The sequence below is a fragment of the Agelaius tricolor genome, unplaced genomic scaffold, assembly GCF_023055355.1.
Source record: "Agelaius tricolor isolate 1412-34295 unplaced genomic scaffold, bAgeTri1.0.p SCAF_19, whole genome shotgun sequence".
NCBI lineage: Eukaryota > Metazoa > Chordata > Aves > Passeriformes > Icteridae > Agelaius > Agelaius tricolor.
Genome location: NW_027269279.1, coordinates 14276015 through 14293706, shown reverse-complemented (window position 1 = coordinate 14293706; position 17692 = coordinate 14276015). Strand labels below are relative to the sequence as shown.

Below are 17692 nucleotides of genomic sequence, written 5' to 3'. Positions count from 1 at the left end.
CCCCCCCGGACCCCCCCCGCGCCGTGAGGAAGATGGTGGCGGCCGCTTGAGCGCGTCCCCGCGCTCCCCTTCCTCCCCTCAGACGGGCGGGCGGGCGGAGCAGAGGAGAGTGGCTGCTGCTGCCGTCCCGGCTGGGCGGGCGGCTGAGGGCGGGAGGCGGCCCCTCGTCGGCGGCTGTGCGGGGAGGAAGCGGCGGGCAACTGCAGCCGACATGGAGGAGCGGTCCCCTCCCGGCGGGGGCCCGGCGTCCCCCCCGCGGGGCTGAGCCAGCGGCCCGCCCGCCCCGCGCCTCGGGAGGGCTGCGGGGGAGCGGGGCCAGCGGCGGGCGGCGGCAGCCCCGGCCCGGCTCGGCCCAGGCGAGGGGACTATGCGGGGCTGCCCCGGCGCGCAGTGTGCGGAGCCCGGCGAGCGGCCGATCGCCGCGGCGCTGCCCGGCCGCCCCTACGCGGCGGGGACCGGAGGAGACTAGAGGCGACTCTGCGAGGAGCCCGGTGGCTTCGGCAACCCCAGAGACCCAAGTCCGGCGCGGGCTCTTGAGGAGGAATTGACAACATGGCTTCCCCACCGCACCAGCAGCTGCTGCATCACCACAGCACCGAGGTGAGCTGCGACTCCAGCGGGGACAGCAACAGCGTGACGGTGAAAATCAACCCCAAGCAGCACCAGGGCTGCACCTCTTCCAAGCACTGCAAGTACAGCATCTCCTCCAGCTGCAGCTCTGGGGAGTCGGGGGGCGCCCGCCGAGCCGGCGGAGCGGGCGGCACTGGCTCCGGCCTCCGCCGGCAGAAGAAGCTGCCGCAGCTCTTCGAGAGGGCCTCTTCCAAGTGGTGGAACCCCAAGTTCGACTCCAATAACCTGGAGGAGGCTTGTATGGAGAGATGCTTCCCGCAGACCCAGCGCAGGTTTCGCTATGCCCTCTTCTACATTGGCGTGGCCTGTCTGCTCTGGGGCATCTACTTCGGCATACACATGAGAGAGAAACAGATTGTTTTCATGGTGCCGGCTCTGTGCTTCCTTCTGGTATGTGTAGCTTTTTTTGTGTTCACTTTCACTAAGACTTATGCCCGCCATTACGTATGGACTTCGCTGATACTCACCCTCCTGGTGTTTGCTCTGACCCTCGCTCCGCAGTTCCAGGCTCTGAAGCCTGTCTCAGGAAGTGGTGACATGTCCAACCGGACTCTCCCGGCAGATCCCACGGACACTTGTCTTTCTCAAGTGGGCAGTTTTTCTATGTGTATTGAAGTGCTCCTGTTGCTTTACACAGTGATGCACTTACCCCTGTATTTAAGCTTGTTCCTGGGACTGTCGTACTCGGTCCTCTTCGAGACCTTTGGTTATCACTTCCGTGATGAGAACTGTTTCACACCTCTGGGAGCTGGTGCGGTTTACTGGGAGCTGTTGAGTAAAGCCTTCCTGCACATCTGCATCCACGCCATCGGTATTCATTTATTTATCATGTCCGAAGTCAGATCAAGAAGCACATTCCTGAAAGTGGGGCAATCCATCATGCATGGAAAAGACTTGGAAGTGGAAAAAGCCCTGAAAGAGAGGATGATTCATTCTGTTATGCCAAGAATAATAGCCGATGACTTAATGAAGCAGGGGGATGATGAAAGTGAAAACTCCATCAAACGTCATTCCACCTCGAGCCCCAAAAACAGGAAGAAGAAGCCCTCCATACAGAAAACCCCCATAATATTCCGTCCTTTTAAAATGCAGCAGATCGAGCAAGTGAGCATTTTGTTCGCAGATATCGTTGGCTTCACGAAAATGAGCGCCAACAAATCAGCCCACGCCCTGGTGGGACTCCTGAACGACCTCTTTGGACGCTTTGACCGTCTGTGTGAGGACACTAAATGTGAGAAGATCAGCACTTTGGGAGACTGTTACTACTGCGTGGCCGGCTGCCCTGAGCCCCGGGCAGACCATGCCTACTGCTGCATCGAGATGGGCTTGGGGATGATCAAAGCCATCGAGCAGTTCTGCCAGGAGAAGAAAGAAATGGTGAACATGAGAGTCGGCGTTCACACCGGGACAGTCCTGTGTGGCATTTTGGGCATGAGGAGGTTCAAGTTCGATGTGTGGTCCAACGATGTCAATTTGGCCAATCTGATGGAGCAGCTCGGGGTGGCTGGGAAGGTCCATATTTCGGAAGCTACTGCCAAATATTTGGATGATCGCTATGAAATGGAGGATGGGAAGGTGGTTGAGCGCGTCGGTCAGAGCGTGGTAGCCGACCAGTTAAAAGGTACGTGCTTTTATTTTGCGCTTGTTTTTCTTTTGTGAGGGAACAGAGTTGCCCCAGTGCCTGCTCTGTGCTTGCTGACCGTGATTTACGTTTAACTCAGTGTGCTGATGATCACAAACACCGGGGGGATTACAGAATAAAAGATGCCAGGGAGATAAGCGTGAAAGATCATCTGTGGTACTCAACATAGGCTTTGAAACTCAGCGCTCCTTCTGAGAGTGTTGCTTTGTAGGGAGGAGAAGGTTCATGTGTTTGCTGTCTGCAAGAGGTTTTTGTTTTACTGTTGTGTGTCATCCTTTAATTCAGTAAGTAAACTTGTTAATTGACTTCATGTGCCATACAGAGAGCATATGTGTTTTGCAAAATTATGTATATCTGTGAAAAGGTTTTTTTGGCATCAGGAGAGTTGGGACTGAGAAGGCATTTGGGAAAAATGACAGCTGGATTCACAGAAAGAAATGAGCACTGTAGATTTGGCAGTTTGATATGGCAAGTTGTTGCAGTTTGGAGTTAGGCTGGAAAAAGTTACTCAGGTGGCTCAGTGAGCTGGCAGATGCTCTCATTTCTGCAGCTCAAGGGATCTGGGGATGAAATGGCAAATTTGCCTTTTGGAGAAGAAAATGAAGGATCCTTCAGTTCCCCTTGGTTCAGAGTCTGATTTTCATTTTTTTACAATGTTCATTTTGAAGCGAAACTCCTGGCTGCTTTCTAGCAGCGCTTAGAGGCGCGTGCAGGAGGATTGTATGAGCTGAGGATTTAATTGTCTCTTTTGTCAAAGCTGTGTCTCTCCAGTGCCGTGCCTTTGTCTCACAGAGAGATTGTTGTCTGCAGTGCTCCTAGTCCAAGGTGGGGAGCAGATGGATCTAAATGGGAGTGGAATATGTAACGAACCCTGGTATGGTCTGTGAGTTTATTTGTTCTGCTTATAAAAGTACCCATTTTGATGAAGTAAGCTGGAAAACTGAGTGGAAGAACCCGAAGGAGTCATAAACTGGCATTGTGATGGAGGAAGGAGACATTTGTGGCAACAAACACAAAAGGAGGCCAGGATGGTGGTAGAAAGGTCAGTGAGTAAGGACGTGGGGACAGCACTGCAGAGCAGTGGTGGCAGTGGCAGCTGCTTGCCCCTGGCAGGTGCTTGTTTTGATGTGACACAAAAACTTATTTTTGGTGAGCGAGCTGTCTGCATGCATACGGCAGCGGGGCTGCAGCAGAGCCTCCCAGCAAGCAGCGACATCGGCTGTGACATTGGTGCCCGGGAGCCACGGGGCTGAAGCAGATGTGTGTCCCTGGGCTTGGGCTTTCTGCTTAGCTTCTAAAAATACAAATTCAGTGGATTTCTTTGGAAAGTGTTGACACTGATGGATTTCAGTGGGAGTGTGCTTTCAAGAAAACAGCACAAGATGTAACCTCGTTGTTACTCTAAGATGAATTTTGCTGTTCCAATGGAAGTAAATTGAACAGGTTGTAGAGAAACAGCCCTGTGATATTTCCCCCTTCCATGTACCTTTACAGGCAAATGCAGTGTGAAGGCTGTGTTGTAGCAACAAATAAAATTCAGTATTTTTGCTGCATTTATTACTGTTCTCAGTATTAATCCCAAACTGACATGAACTTAGCTGTGGAGACTGATGGTACTGCTCCTAAATATTCTTATTTATTTGTTTATATTTTCTAGGAGATCACAGGAACACTGTGTAGAGCAATTATACCACATGCCAGCAGTGGGTTTTTCATGGTCTTTCTCAGACTTCTGTTCTGTCCTTGGTTGCCATTTATCCTGAGGGGGCACAGGCTGCTCTGCCTCCTCAGTACAGAGGTTTGGATTTTGCAGCTCTGAATGCCTTTCACAGCTCCTGCTTCAGCCAGGGTACTACAGATGGACAAACTGACATGCAGTCTAGATAAGATGAAATTTGCTTTGTGAACTGACATTTAATGGTCTCTTCTTACCCTGAAATGTAGCTACGAAAGCAGCTGGAGCATGTGGTAGGAATTACTTTAACAAGGAATATGGGTTGGGCTTTGCTTTTTCCCCATTTCCCTTCTGTATTTTTTTGTAGAACTGTAATCAGCTGCCATTTCTTCCCAATGTCTTGTGCAGTTATAGAAATCAGGCTGTGTGCAGACCTTTGCCATGAGTGCCCTTAGGCACAGGTTTGTAGCACACTGAACTCTGCTCCCCCCATGCCCAGACCCTCAGGGGATGTGGTTGTTAGTGGGTGCTTCAGAGCTGCCCGTTTTTTCCTGTTTCCTCAGAACTTTGTTCTGCAGCCAAATTACTCAGCTTACAGGTAAATGCCATCAGGGGAAAAAAAACACATCAAAGCCAATGATAAAAGCCATCAAACAGCAGTGCCACGGGCTGGTGTGTAGGATCTGCTGCAGGGGAGGGTTTTGTTAGGGAGCAGCTCTGAGATTTAATAAGGAGAACTGCGATTTCACCTCTTAATTAATTGATCTCTGCCAAGCACCTGCTCAGTTCTGTGAATGGAGGTGCTATTAGGAAGCTTTGCTTTACTGTTTTCCCTGAGAATCTGTTGATAGTAGCAATAGAGAAGAGGAAGTTTGTAGTGGTTGTTTAATTATCTCATACCCTGTACTCTCTTCAAGTATAAAAGTGCTGTACAGATAGCAGACATAAGCTTTATTTCCCTTCCAGTACTTCAATTCTCAGCTTCCTTTCAACCTTTGATATCTTAATTATATCCTATTTTTTATGCTGTATGTCTAGTGTATTATCTCTTAATTGTCTGAGCTGCAGCAGTCAGAGCTATCTTTGAGGCTGAGTCAACAGGAGCAAGTAAACTCTTCAAAGAGCAAAAGGAGGAGGTGCTGAGCACACGATGTCCACGTTCTGCACACTTCAGGACTTCTACCTCACACTGCTCCTGGAGCAGGTCTTGGAACAAAAGCACCTCTGTGGCTGGAGCACGGCAGGCGTGCTCCTTTGGCTGGGCTCACCCCGAAGGAGTCCAGGTACAGCTCTGCAGTGTGCACCAGGCCAGGCTGGGGGCAATCACTTGGGCAAACTGCTTCCAAACCCTGCTCCCCATTCCCTTTGAAATGCTCAGCTTGATGTGCCCCAAGTTGTCCTAGTGCTGCTCTTCCTGGTTTTGGAGATGAGGCAAAGCTAAATTCTTTCTGGAATCTTAGGATGGGAATATCTTTTCTTCCTCCTTTGCTTCCTTGGCTCCTTAGTGCAAGCAGGGAGGCCCTGGTGTGTTCCCTCCAGTTTCTGACTTTGGAATTAAATAGATGGTGTCCAGGAGAAACCAACAAGGAGAGCTTCCCACTGATGCCTTGTAAAAAAATTTTGCCTATTTCTGACTGCTCTATGTTTTAAGATTCCTTAGACCCCTGTTTTCAAGTGCCTGATCCCCTTGGATACGAAGGGAGTGCAGGAGAGCAGTTTTACAGTGACATTTTTGAGATCCACAGATAAACCCCAGTCATCAGTTCAGTTATATCTTCCATAATAATTTTCCTGTAGGATTTGAGACAGTTCACTTTTTCTGTTGTCTTGCAGAGCTTCCTAGCAAATAAATTTATTGAGGATTATGAGGTACTGAGAGTCACATAACACAGGTTAATGTGTCCCTTTCGAGCTCTGGAGGCAGAGATCTCTTGGGATAGAAAAACTTCTGCTTATGGAAATATTTTTGTTTTGCTCTGTTCTTCTTGGTTGTTTGCATTTCTCTTTCTTGTTGCTTGGAAGGTCACAATATTGCTATTTACCAGCCAGCAACTCTTCCAGAAATACCAGGGTCACCAGCATCTTGTTTTTTGAGTGCTCAAAATAAACATGTTGGGGCAAGAATGCTTTCTCTGTGTTTATAGGGCACAGCACAGCAGAACCAAGATTTCATTTGGAGCCTCTCTGTGTGCACTGATACCCAAAATAATTCCCAAACTTTTTGCAGCCAGACATCTCCTTGTTAAGTTTGCCTCGAGGAGTGGCTTTATTGCTGTACTCTTGATAATACAGCCACGCTTTTCTCTCTGATTTTATCCCTTATTTCATCATGGGGAAAATGCTGAGGGATTCTTGTGCTCTCTGTCACCTGGCTGAGCCAGGGCTGGTGGCACACAGCACTCACTGCAGGAGCACCCACCAGTTCACCTGTGGCCAGCAGTTCCTGATAAAGCTTTTCAGAGATCTCCAGCTGATGTGCTGCTTTCACTGTTCTCTGTGTTTCTTTTCATATTTACTAATAATTTGAAATATTTCTGTAGTAATAAGTAAATTGGTTATAAAAATCACCATTTTGCTCAATGGTGAAACCCTTTAGTCCATGAATAGCCTGGCTCTTTTCAGGATGGCAGCCCATGAGCCAGGGGATGCTTCTCCCATGCCACATGGGCTGCATCTCTGCTTGGTGACTTGATACCCCACTGCTGCTTCATGTTTGGGTTGCAGGGAGCAGGACATGGGTGTTCCTGAGAGACAACAATCTTGGGTCAGGTTATGAAGAGAAATAATTGAATTTTTCTTCCTTTCCTGGCCTCTGCAGCTGCTCAGGGGAGAGCACCCCTGACAAGCCCTGGAGTCTGCCCTGCCTGCCCTGGCTCCCTGTCCTTTACCAGCTCTGTGCACAGAGAGCCTGTAGCTGTCATGTGCTTCTGGAGGTCAGAGGTAGATGAAAGATCAGATGAAAGTTTCCCTTGGCTTTTTGAGCCCAGCCTGCTCAATGGTGAAACCCTTTAGTCCATGAATAGCCTGGCTCTTTTCAGGGTGGCAGCCTGTGACCAGGGGATGCTTTTCCCATGGCACATGGGCTGCAGCTCTGCTTGGTGACTTGATACCCCCCTGCTGCTTCATGTTTGCTGCTTCACACACAGCATGGGTGTTCCTGAAAGACAAAAATCTTGGGTGAAGTTATGAAGAGACCAAGAATTGAATTTTTCTTCCCTTCCTGCCCTCTGCAGCTGCAGAGGAGAGCACCCCTGACAAGCCCTGGAGTCTGCCCTGCCTGCCCTGGCTCCCTGTCCTTTACCAGCTCTGTGCACAGAGAACCTGTAGCTGTCATGTGCTTCTGGAAGTTCAGAGGTAGATGAAAGATCAGATGAAAGTTTGCCTTGGCTTTTTGAGCCCAGCCTGCTGGGCACAGTGTAAATCTAGAAGGCTTGTGCTTGTGCCAGCAGGATGGCTCTGCAGAGAGCTCTGCAGATTCAGCTTTGCTCTGGGGCTAAGGGCAGCTTTAGTCTTTAACCAGTGAGGGTTTTGGAGTCAATGAGGGGGTTTAGGTGCTTGTCTTGTGTCTTGCCAGCTGCTGTGCAGGTCTTTCTGTTCAATTTCTGGTTTCATTGTGTTCCATAAAAGTAAGTCTTTAGATACAGGATTTTTATATTTATTGAGCTGGCTTTGTGACACACTGCTTCTGGATTTCATGTGTTCTGATACTGATCTGATGATCAGGCCAAAGTAGACAGAACAAATGTCCATTTTTTAAAAAAGTGGTAATTAGGTAAGCATCTGTATATATTTCTACTTTCCCACAAACAGAATTTTGAGTGCTGGTCATGACAGAAAATAGTAGTGACCAGTCAATTTATCAGTTTTACATAATCTGACCTATAAACTGTTGTTGAGGTAGTGAGGTTCATGATTTTATGTGTGACATAAGGTAGTGAACCTCAGGTTGTGAGGTTGACGATTTTATGTGTGACAGTGAAAATAAAATATCATACACAGGTTGACTTCACTCCTGTAATTTAAAAATAGAAAGTATTCAGTGACAGGTAAAGAATAATAATTAGAGGTAATTTGCACAAAGGCATATTGCCAGGGAGAAGCAAATTCTACATTGATTTAACATTTTGACATGATCTGTAATTTTACCATGTAATAGCATAAAGAAAAGGAGGTAAATAGTGACTGCAGTTGCTCAACCTGGTTCTTGTCAAGTCTTCACTCTTTGAAGATGTCTTTCACAGCTATAAACAAAAGAAAGAACTCAGTGGAAAACCTAGTGATTATTGAGCTTTCCAAATATGACTTGATGAAATGACAGAACTTTTTCTTGAAGTAAGCCTGAGTTTATGTGCAGGTACTGCCAGACCTGGACAGGAAGGTCACAATTTCTCCAAATTTTGAGGAAGATTTTTTTGAGTTGCTCATGCTTTTATTTGTGGAAAACCAAGTAGAAAAATCTCTCCATTAAAAATACTCACACTTCAGCTGCTTTTATTATTTAAGGGAAACTTGAATGTTGGTATTAGAGGCTTTGAGTTTTGATAACTGATTTACAGGCTCATTTCCTGGACACAGTGAAAAATAATTTATAAGCATAGTTAGAACTCATGTAAGGTTCTTCACTTTGAAGGGGATGGAGCCTAACCATCCACTTGGTTTAACAACATGGGCTCTGATTTCAATTTCCCATCTCCTGACACTGGTTAATAAATAAGTCAATGCAATAGTGAGGGTCTGGTTGTCAGGTGTTGCAGCTCTGCCTGTTTAAGCCCTTTAGCCCTGAACACTGTGGGGTGAAGGAACAGTTTGAACAGACCTTAAAACATTTACATCCTGCAGGAACTGAAGTGAGCATGGCCACAGTGGAGCTTCATTGCAGAAATCTCAGGTCCTGGCATACTGGAGGGACACCGTGGCTTCTGCTGCATCCTTGATCACCTGCAGATCTTTGACCTGTATTTCTGTCTTTGGCTACCCCAAATCTGGGTGCATGATGTACACAGGTACCCTACCAATTGCAAATCTGAGTTTTCTTCTCCTGTTTACATCAGAAAATCTCAAGAGGTAGGGAACTGTTGAAATGCGAGAGATCGCCTTCTTTAAATAAGAGCCTTGACACGGTGCTTTTTGGGGAAAAAGATTGATGGAAAAGACAAAACAAAGTCAAAGACATATCATTTATATTCATCTTCTGTCATGAGGAGGATGCATTATTTGAATGGGTTGTTTAAAACTTTTTGCTGTTATTTCACAATATGTACTTCACTTCTGCTGGTAGGCAAAGAATATAAGAATTTACATTCACCAGTTTTAAAGTACGATTTCACTGGATTTCAATTTGCTGTAGATTGTCCTGGAATATTATTAAAATGAGGAAATTGGAATTATTTCTTACCATCTCCAGTTTGTGTGTAAGCTCTCTGTCTTGATCCTGGATCACAAGCTCCCTCCATCCATCCTGGCTCTGTAAGGAGAGACAGCCATTCCTCTTTCCGTTACAGCTGACACTTGAAAATTCTCAGCTATTTTTAGATGATTCTCAATCTCATTTCTGTCCTTTGAAAAGAAAGGAAGAAAAAAAAATTTCCTAGCCTTTAAATTTTTAACTTCCAGTGGGAGTTGCTTTTGCAGAGAAGCCAGCTAGTCAATATAGTCTCATTAACACATTTTAACAGGTTCTGTTATATAACTTTGCATTATTGTGATGGCTCTTTCATAGGTTTGGAGGGAATTGTTGGAACTCAATTTAAAGAGGAGCCATGCAGGGTTTGAAAGTGTAGCTGCTTGCTTCCAAGTAATAATTTGTGAAAATATAAAGTGGCAGTTGGAAAAGAAGCCGAAATTGGGGGTGTACCATGGAATTACAGCTCGTTCTTTCCTCAGAGGTCGTGTTTGGGCACGGCTTCTGTCTTAGGCAGCAGCACAGATTTGGCTGCTGAGGTGGTTCTGGGAAGGCATTTGTCAGTATTGGACTACCCCAGAAATCTTTGCTGCCCTTTCAAGCCAAATTGTTTCTACCAAATTAATATTCTCTTTCATTTGCCCCTCCAAATGTTTTAACCTTGAGCAATAAGCCTGCTTTGAGCGATTGGTATTTTTTCATGGTTCTGAAATTTCTTTGTGGAGGAACAACATGTTCTAGATATATTTCTTCAGCTAACATCCCTCAGGATCAAAATCTCCCTCTGAACTGCCTGTAAATTTTTTGAGTTTTTATTTGCTACAGTAAGTTACTGTGGGAATTCTTGGCAAACCATGTAAATAACGATTATATTGCAAGTCTTTATTTCACTGATAGCACTTAATGTTCCTCTTGTTGCACGTATAAAACTGTTGTCTTCAACTTGACTTGATAAATTTAGAAATCACGTTGCTGTCATAAAATAGCATTACTTCTAAAATCTCCAAAATTGGCACAGTCCAGAAGAACTGGCTGAATCAAGCCCACTAGCTTGGTGATGGGATCTTTCCTTCTGCCTGCCTGCTTAATGTGTATGGGAACATGCAAACAAAGGAAAAGTAACATCTTGATCATCTGCTCATTAAAGAGCAGTTTGCTTCCTTTTGGTGGTTTTTTTTTCCCCTTCAGCTGAAGTTAACTCAAATCTGTTTGTGTGGATGCCATCACAGGCTGGAATTCCCAGAGCACCTGCTGGGTCCATGATTCCATAAAGCAGAGGTCCTGCCACTGCAATGGGGACAAAGGGGCTGTGCAGAAAGGAGCCCAAAAGCATCCAAATCCAGCTGTCTCTGTTTGTAAAGATTCAATTTCCTTCCAGTGTTACTGATTTTTAGGCCTTGTGGGAAGGCCTTCAATACAAAGGGGGAAAAGTGGAAAGCAAAACTAGCTGATAAACAATACCATTGATATTAACAATTATTTGTATGTTTGAAGGGACAAATTGGTTGTAGTTTGACTGCATTTAACTGCACAATAAGCTAAAAAAAATCCTCAGCAAAACCCACCTCAAAAAAAGGTAGAGTCTATAATTGAAATAAAACATGCTATGAAACATTGACACAGACCATGGGAAATGTATGAAAACAACTTCTGATGTTGGATGCTTAATTCTTTAAGTTCATTAAATAAATGAGGATGTTTGAGTGAGAAATGGGATCTTTTCAGTTTTAAATGTGCAGCTTTGCTGTTTGACTCAGATGCACGTGCCTGAGAGATAGAGTAGAAGTTAATTTTTGGTTGTGCTGTTTTCAGAAGATCTCCCTGGGAAGCTTTTTTGTAGGTGTTTCCAGTAGTTCTTGGAATCAAATTCTTTGCTTCTTTAAGTGGTGTTTAGTGGACATTTGAAGTGTGTCCTGTAGGTACTGAGTGTCTCTAACCTCTGACCGACTTGGACGAGCGAGCAGCAGATAAATCTCCTGGAATTGCTCAGGGCCTGACAGGAGTGGTGCTACAGGCAGGATGTAATGAGGAAATGTTCCTCTAGAAGGGCATTATTTGCAAAGAGACCAGGTACAACATCAGCTCCAAATTTCCTTTGTTTAGACAGCATGATGCTTGGGAAGAGCTGTTTCCAGCAGGTCTGAACTCAGCCTGTGCTTGGAGATGAAGTGGCCCCAGGCTTCCAGGGCAGGGATGGGGACCCTGTGGTGTCACACACTGTGACTGTGCACCAGCAGATAACCAGGCTTTGATCCAAGGCTTTTCCAGCTTTTCCCATCTCTTTCCAGATTTTAAAACTTGGCTTTTATTTGGAGAGGGTCCAGAGGAGGTCACTAAGTTGATTAGAGAGATGGAGCACCTCTCCTATGAGGAAATGCTGGGGGAGTGGGGAATGTTCAGCCTGAGAAGAGAAGGCTTTGGGGTGACCTAGTTGTGGCTTTCCAGTACCTGAAGGGAGCTGACAGGAAACATGAAGAGAGGTTATTTACCAGGGTCTGGAGGGACAAGACAAGGATTGCTGGAGGGCAGGGCTGGATGGGATATTGGGAATTAGGAATTGTTCCCTGGGAGGGTGGGCAGGCCCTGGCACAGGGTGCCCAGAGCAGCTGGGGCTGCCCCTGGATCCCTGGCAGTGCCCAAGGCCAGGCTGGGCAGGGCTTGGGGCACCTGGGACAGTGGGAGGTGTCCCTGCCATGGCAGGGGTGGCACTGGATGGGCTTTAAGGTCCTTCCAACCCAAACCATTCCATGATTTTGGGAAGTTGTTTGCATCTGTCTGACTCCCTCTTTGGGACTGACCTTGCTAGTAAGATCCATGTTATGAAAGAGATTCTCTCTCATGCACATGTAAGTTACTAATGAGACAATATGAGTAGTGTTTAATGTTCTACTTGCTGCTTGGCAATGTGGCATCATCTAGAAGCAGAGAGTGTTCTTAAAAATACCACGTGAGGATGAGAAAATTTATTATAAGTTGTTTCATAATTCCAATAAACTGTTGAAGAGAAACATACACACCCCGTGCCTCACCCGAGGTTCTGGAATCCTTGATCAGCAACTGCATTTTTCTGCTGAGAATGTTCAAGTAACATATATGTCTTTGGTTATGAAACATTGCTGCTGCTGGAAATTTCTGTGGATACAGAAATAAACAAAAGGTCTGTTAGTCTTCACTGAAGTCATATTTTCTTACCTGTGTCGGATGCTTTAATTTGATATTTCATGATAGTTTTTCACAAATAAGTCCAAAAATTTTACATAAAGCTGTTGAGTTCATAGAATTGTGGAAGGGTTTGGGTTGGAAGGGACCTTGAAGATCATCTAAGACCATGTAAGCAGATCATCATTCTGCTTCCCTACCTTGGGCAGGGACACCTCCCCTGTCCCAGGCTGCTCCCAGCCCTGCCCAGCCTGGCCTTGGGCACTGCCAGGGATCCAGGGGCAGCCCCAGCTGCTCTGGGCACCCTGTGCCAGGGCCTGCCCACCCTGCCAGGGAACAATTCCTAATTCCCAATATCCCATCCAGCCCTGCCCTCTGGCAGTGGGAAACCATTCCCCCTTCTCCTGTCACTCCCTACTCTCTCTTTCCCCATGTATATGTGTATAGATAGCATTTCTGTAACTATGTGCACCCTTAGAATGTTTTTTATATGAAAATGATCCGAGTTGTTGCTGCAGTCTGTTATTTCTCCAGAATCAGATGCTTGGATGGTGTTTGTCAGCTTGGAAAACGTGTTTAATTCTTGTAGCATGAATGGCTGCATGTTCATGAACTGGGTGACACTTCTGACTAAAGGTTTTCCTTGGCTTTATTTAATAGGGAGCATCAGAGGATTTACCTGTTGGCAGTGCAAGGTGGGTTCAGCACATCAAGAATGCCATTTTTGAGTGGGAAGGCAGAGGATCCTGACAGGAAGGTGCTGGGTTCTGAGCCCTGGTGAAGCACTGGGATGATCCTTTTGCTTTATTGCTTATCCCTGCTTGGAGGTAGAGCCAGTTTGGCCATGGCTGTTTGCTGATTAGGAGTCAGGAATGATTTTGTGTCCATAATGGGGTACTGAAAGTGAATCAGAGCATAAGGGAGGCATTTTTATCAGGCACAGTGTTTTCTGTGTGTTCTAAAAAACGCGTGCGTGATGTGGCTATATTTAAAATGGAGTACATCTGTTATGCATTTCATTCTTTCCAAGATTTCAGGAGGTGACAAAGTTGGAATTTGTCTTCAAATTCAGATTAAAATTTTGTTTTTCCAAGTTAGGAGATTTGCCTGCTTGGCTTCCATCCTCACCAGTGTTTCTTTGAAGCAGTGTATTTGCAGAGCACTTACAGAAATGGTATTAGTTATGTATTTTGGGATTTAGGTTGTGATGGGAGTTGTATGATCCTAATATCAGCCACAGCCAAGTGTGCAGCCAAGAGGGTCATAAATCACTGTGAGTGGTGCTGCTGCTGTAATGGAGTGGGATTGTGCTGACGGGGCATTATTTGTCTGCCTCATTTGGAGCAAAGGATTTGTTAATTCTTGTGCTGCTTATTAGTGCAGGAGTTGGACCATGCCCCACCAGTGTTTGGGGCAGCTTTTGAAACACCAAATCCTCTGAATTCAAATGGCACTTGTTGAAGTTTACAGTTTGAATTGTGACACTTCAAAGAGGAGCTGGTCGGTTTTAAATTATTGAATTAAATTGGTTTTAAATAGCAGAATTATTGATTTGTGGAAATAATGTGGTTGTTTGTGTTAAATGTCATCTTTGGGATGTTATGGTAACACAACAGCCTGCGTGAGGGAAATACAGAACACAATTCAGGAACTGCATCTAATATACATTGAGCATGCCTATAGCTTGTCTAAATAAAACAGCTTTAAATGTAGCCTATGACTCACTGATATAAGTAAAGCAAAATGTTGCTCCAAAAGTCTTTGCTGCTGTATTTAGGTGATTCACTATAAAATCAGAGAATCACAGCAGGGCTTGGGTTGGAAGGGACCTTAAAGCTCATCCAGTTCCACCCCCTGCCATGGGCAGAGACACTTTCCACTGCCTCAGGTTGTTCCAAGCCCCATCCCAGCCTGGCCTTGGACACTTGCAGGGATCCAGGGGCAGCCACAGCTTCTCTGGGCAACGAACACAAAAAGTTACAGTATAAGCACAGATTTTTGGGGTCAGAAGAAGGATGGCCTGCAGTGTTTATGAGAGGTTTTATTGCCCTTCCAATGCATTTATAAAATTACAACTCTGCTGTGATGACTGTTGGAGGATAATCTTATGGAGAGTGAGGCTGTGAAGTGTAGCTGGTGTTGGATATCATTGAAAGAGTTCTTCATCCTTGGAACTGCATTTGCAAACTGAGGCACCTCTGATCAAGGAGCAGCACTGAGCTCATGAAGCCTGGGCTGCCCAGGTGCTGAGGGTCCGGTGGGGCTGAGCCCCAGTGAGGTTTGTGTTCCCCCAGTGGCAGCAGAGGACCCCAACAAGGCACTCCATGTGTGCTGTCCTGCTCCACAAGACTGAGGGGCTGTGCTTTGTCAAGGAAGGAAGGTGAGGCAGCCTGAATTCAGGGCTGGGCCACAGTCCAGGAAATCCAGCAAGGATCCCAGCCCTGTGCTGGAGCTGCTCATGGCTCTGTTAGAACCTTGCAGGACAGAGAAATGCTTCTCATTTTCTGAGCTGCTTCTTCTCCTGGTGTGACTTCACCCTGTCTCCTAAATTGAAGGAAATCATGCTTTACTTTCAAGAAAGTTTTGATTTATATACATTTGGTTATTTCCATATTAATATATAGCTGAACCATGATAAATGAGGATGACATTTTACTCTTTAGTATTTACTCTTTCCTTTGTCAGGGGATAAAAGTCTCCCACATTAGCACAGTACAGGTACTGCAAAGATCACCAGGTATTTGAATAACTGCTGTGGATTAAAGGTGTGTTATTTGTGCATGGATATTGCAGTAAAAGAGGGTGGGTCAGGTGCTTGGTTTAAAAACTCTGTATATAAAGTCTTTTAATTTTCCTAATGAATAAACTCCTCATCTGTAGCTATGGAGCCCATTCCTAAAACCCCCTTGTCCAGACATTTGACTGTCTGAGTGTGTCATTTTTGGCCATGCCAGTTCAATAACCTGCCAGAGGAGGTGGGTCCTTGATCCAACTCCACTTGAAGCTCTTGTTGGGTGTCTCAGGAGCTGTTTTGTGGTGCTCCTGCTTGCCCTTACAAACTTCTGGAAAACCCTGCTTCAAACTTGTGGAAAACCCTGCTGTTTCCTGTTCCATGAAGTGGAATTGTTGCCAGTGTGAGGAATTTTTAATGTGACACCAGACACATCCTGAAGATGTTGCCTTGCTTGAGATTTCTCCTGTTCATTGTGCTGTGGGAATCCTAAAGCCAGGTTTAAATCCCAAGCAATCACCCCTGTGTCCACCTCTAAACTGTGCCTGTGGTTCCTGAGAGACACAAAGTGCTGCTCTGTGCTGAGGCAGGGACATGAACTCATTTATTCATAAGAAACTGTGCTAATGTTTTGGTGACAGTGGCTCCCAAGATGCTGTATTTGAGGTTTGTCCAGAAATCCAGGTGCTTGTTCCTGGAGCAGGGTTAAATAGACTAAATAGTGAATTGTGAGCAGCTAAAATGACAATTACTGTTTCATAGGACACAGGGTGTCTCATTCTTTTTATTTTCTCATATCACAGTCTCACATATTTTCAGCCTACTGCATTTTTATTCACACGTTGAAGGGGGAATAAAGGGGACAATTGTACTTTGTGGCAGAAGAAATCCTTCATAAAATAATGGGAGGTCATAAAAAGTCAAATCTGCTTTTGGATATTAGAATGAAAAGAGATGGGGGACTGTGGGCATACCAGGCACTGTCATTCCAAAAATGGGATGAAGGATTGCAAGTTCAGCACAGCAACATTTGAAATTTTTTTTTTTTGTAATTTGTTTATTTATATGTTTAAAAACAAAGCATTTAATGACTACTCTTTCTTTTGCAGTGTCACACTGGCTCTAGAAGACAGGGAGGTTTTAAGTGACACTTTTTGGGAGGAAGGAAATGATTCTTTAATGGTCTAAAGTTTTCAAACGCTGCTTTGCATCTGGGGTAATTCCTGCTGTTTCCTGAACCAAAATTTAACTTTTTGGGTATTTGGGATAGAAAGAACATGCTGCAACAGCAACAAGATTATATCCAAGATTATTTTTGTTATTTTATGCTCCCCAAAGAAAATTCCAGGACCTTTAAAACATGGAGGAGCCTCCACCTGTGCCAGATGTGGAAGTGGCTGATTGAGTAAATAAATCCAGCTAATAATTTTGTTTTGGATACAGGGACTACTTAGCACAACTGTTTATGTGAGTACTTCTGTTGTCAACGTGTCTCCATGTGGGGAGAAATTGGGAGTTTTTGAACTATCAGTGTACATTGTACAAAAAAGTTCACATGTTTTTAGCTGCTCTTTTATCAGCCAAGACAGCAGAGAGCAAATGTGTATAAACCATGAAAATCTGAGAGCTCATCACTAAAGTGATATTAACAACACAGTCACTAAGTTGTTGAATTTCTTCATGTTTGAATCGAAAATATACTATTAGGAGCTTTAATTGCTTAATTAAAAATATATTGCCCTTTTTGTTTTTTTTTTAATCTACTTAAATAAGCTGTTAATTGATAAAAAAAAGTTTTAAAATAATCTAAGTGAAAGGGAGATTAACAGCTGATTTTTGGCCCAGTGGGGGATGATTCATTCCCATGGTCTCCTGAGCACTGAGACCATTGTGCTTCTCTTTTTTGTGAGCTCTCCATTAAGGCTGGGTTTTCCTTCTGGATGCTCTTCCATGTTCTTGATTGCAGATTTTAGGGGCCACACAGGAGCTGAATTTTCTCTGTGAAGCACAAGCCATGATAACTCATGTGCTCTAAAGAAAGGTCGGATTTGCTGGTAGATCATTCTTCCTCCTCCCAAAAAAACCTGACAGCTGTTTTAAGAAGTTATTTTCAGGCTGGAACATGAAGCTTGGAAGAGAACCAGGCTCCTTTATAAACAAACTTCGCAGTCCTTGTCCCCCAGATAAAAAGTACTTCATATTTTTAAGTTTCATGTAGTTGGTTATATGTTAATTCTCTCATTTATTCCCCTCTTTTTATTTACTTCAATGTTCTGCAGTATTTGTTTGCCAATAATTCAAAAGCATAAACGAGTAGTGGTGGATTTCATGGTGGGAGCTGTAATAGTGTTGCCAATGCAATTTGCTGATATGAAATAGGAAAGGTGGGATTTGTAGATATTAGCAATATTGTTGTTTCTAGCCATAGAACTGAAGAGCAAAACTGACCTCTGA

General features: G+C 44.9%; 1 protein-coding gene across 2 annotated transcripts in view; it reads left to right on the top strand.

The window, feature by feature from the left end:
- Positions 1 to 32: 32 nt before the first annotated feature.
- ADCY9 (adenylate cyclase 9) overlaps positions 33 to 17692 on the top strand; it is a 93411-nt gene continuing 75751 nt past the window's right edge. For both annotated transcript variants that reach the window (XM_071444444.1, XM_071444443.1), the window contains exon 1: positions 33 to 2251. In XM_071444444.1, the coding sequence (XP_071300545.1) occupies positions 553 to 2251 (1699 nt within the window). In that variant the 5' untranslated portion in view covers positions 33 to 552. The remainder of the gene's footprint in view (positions 2252 to 17692) is intronic.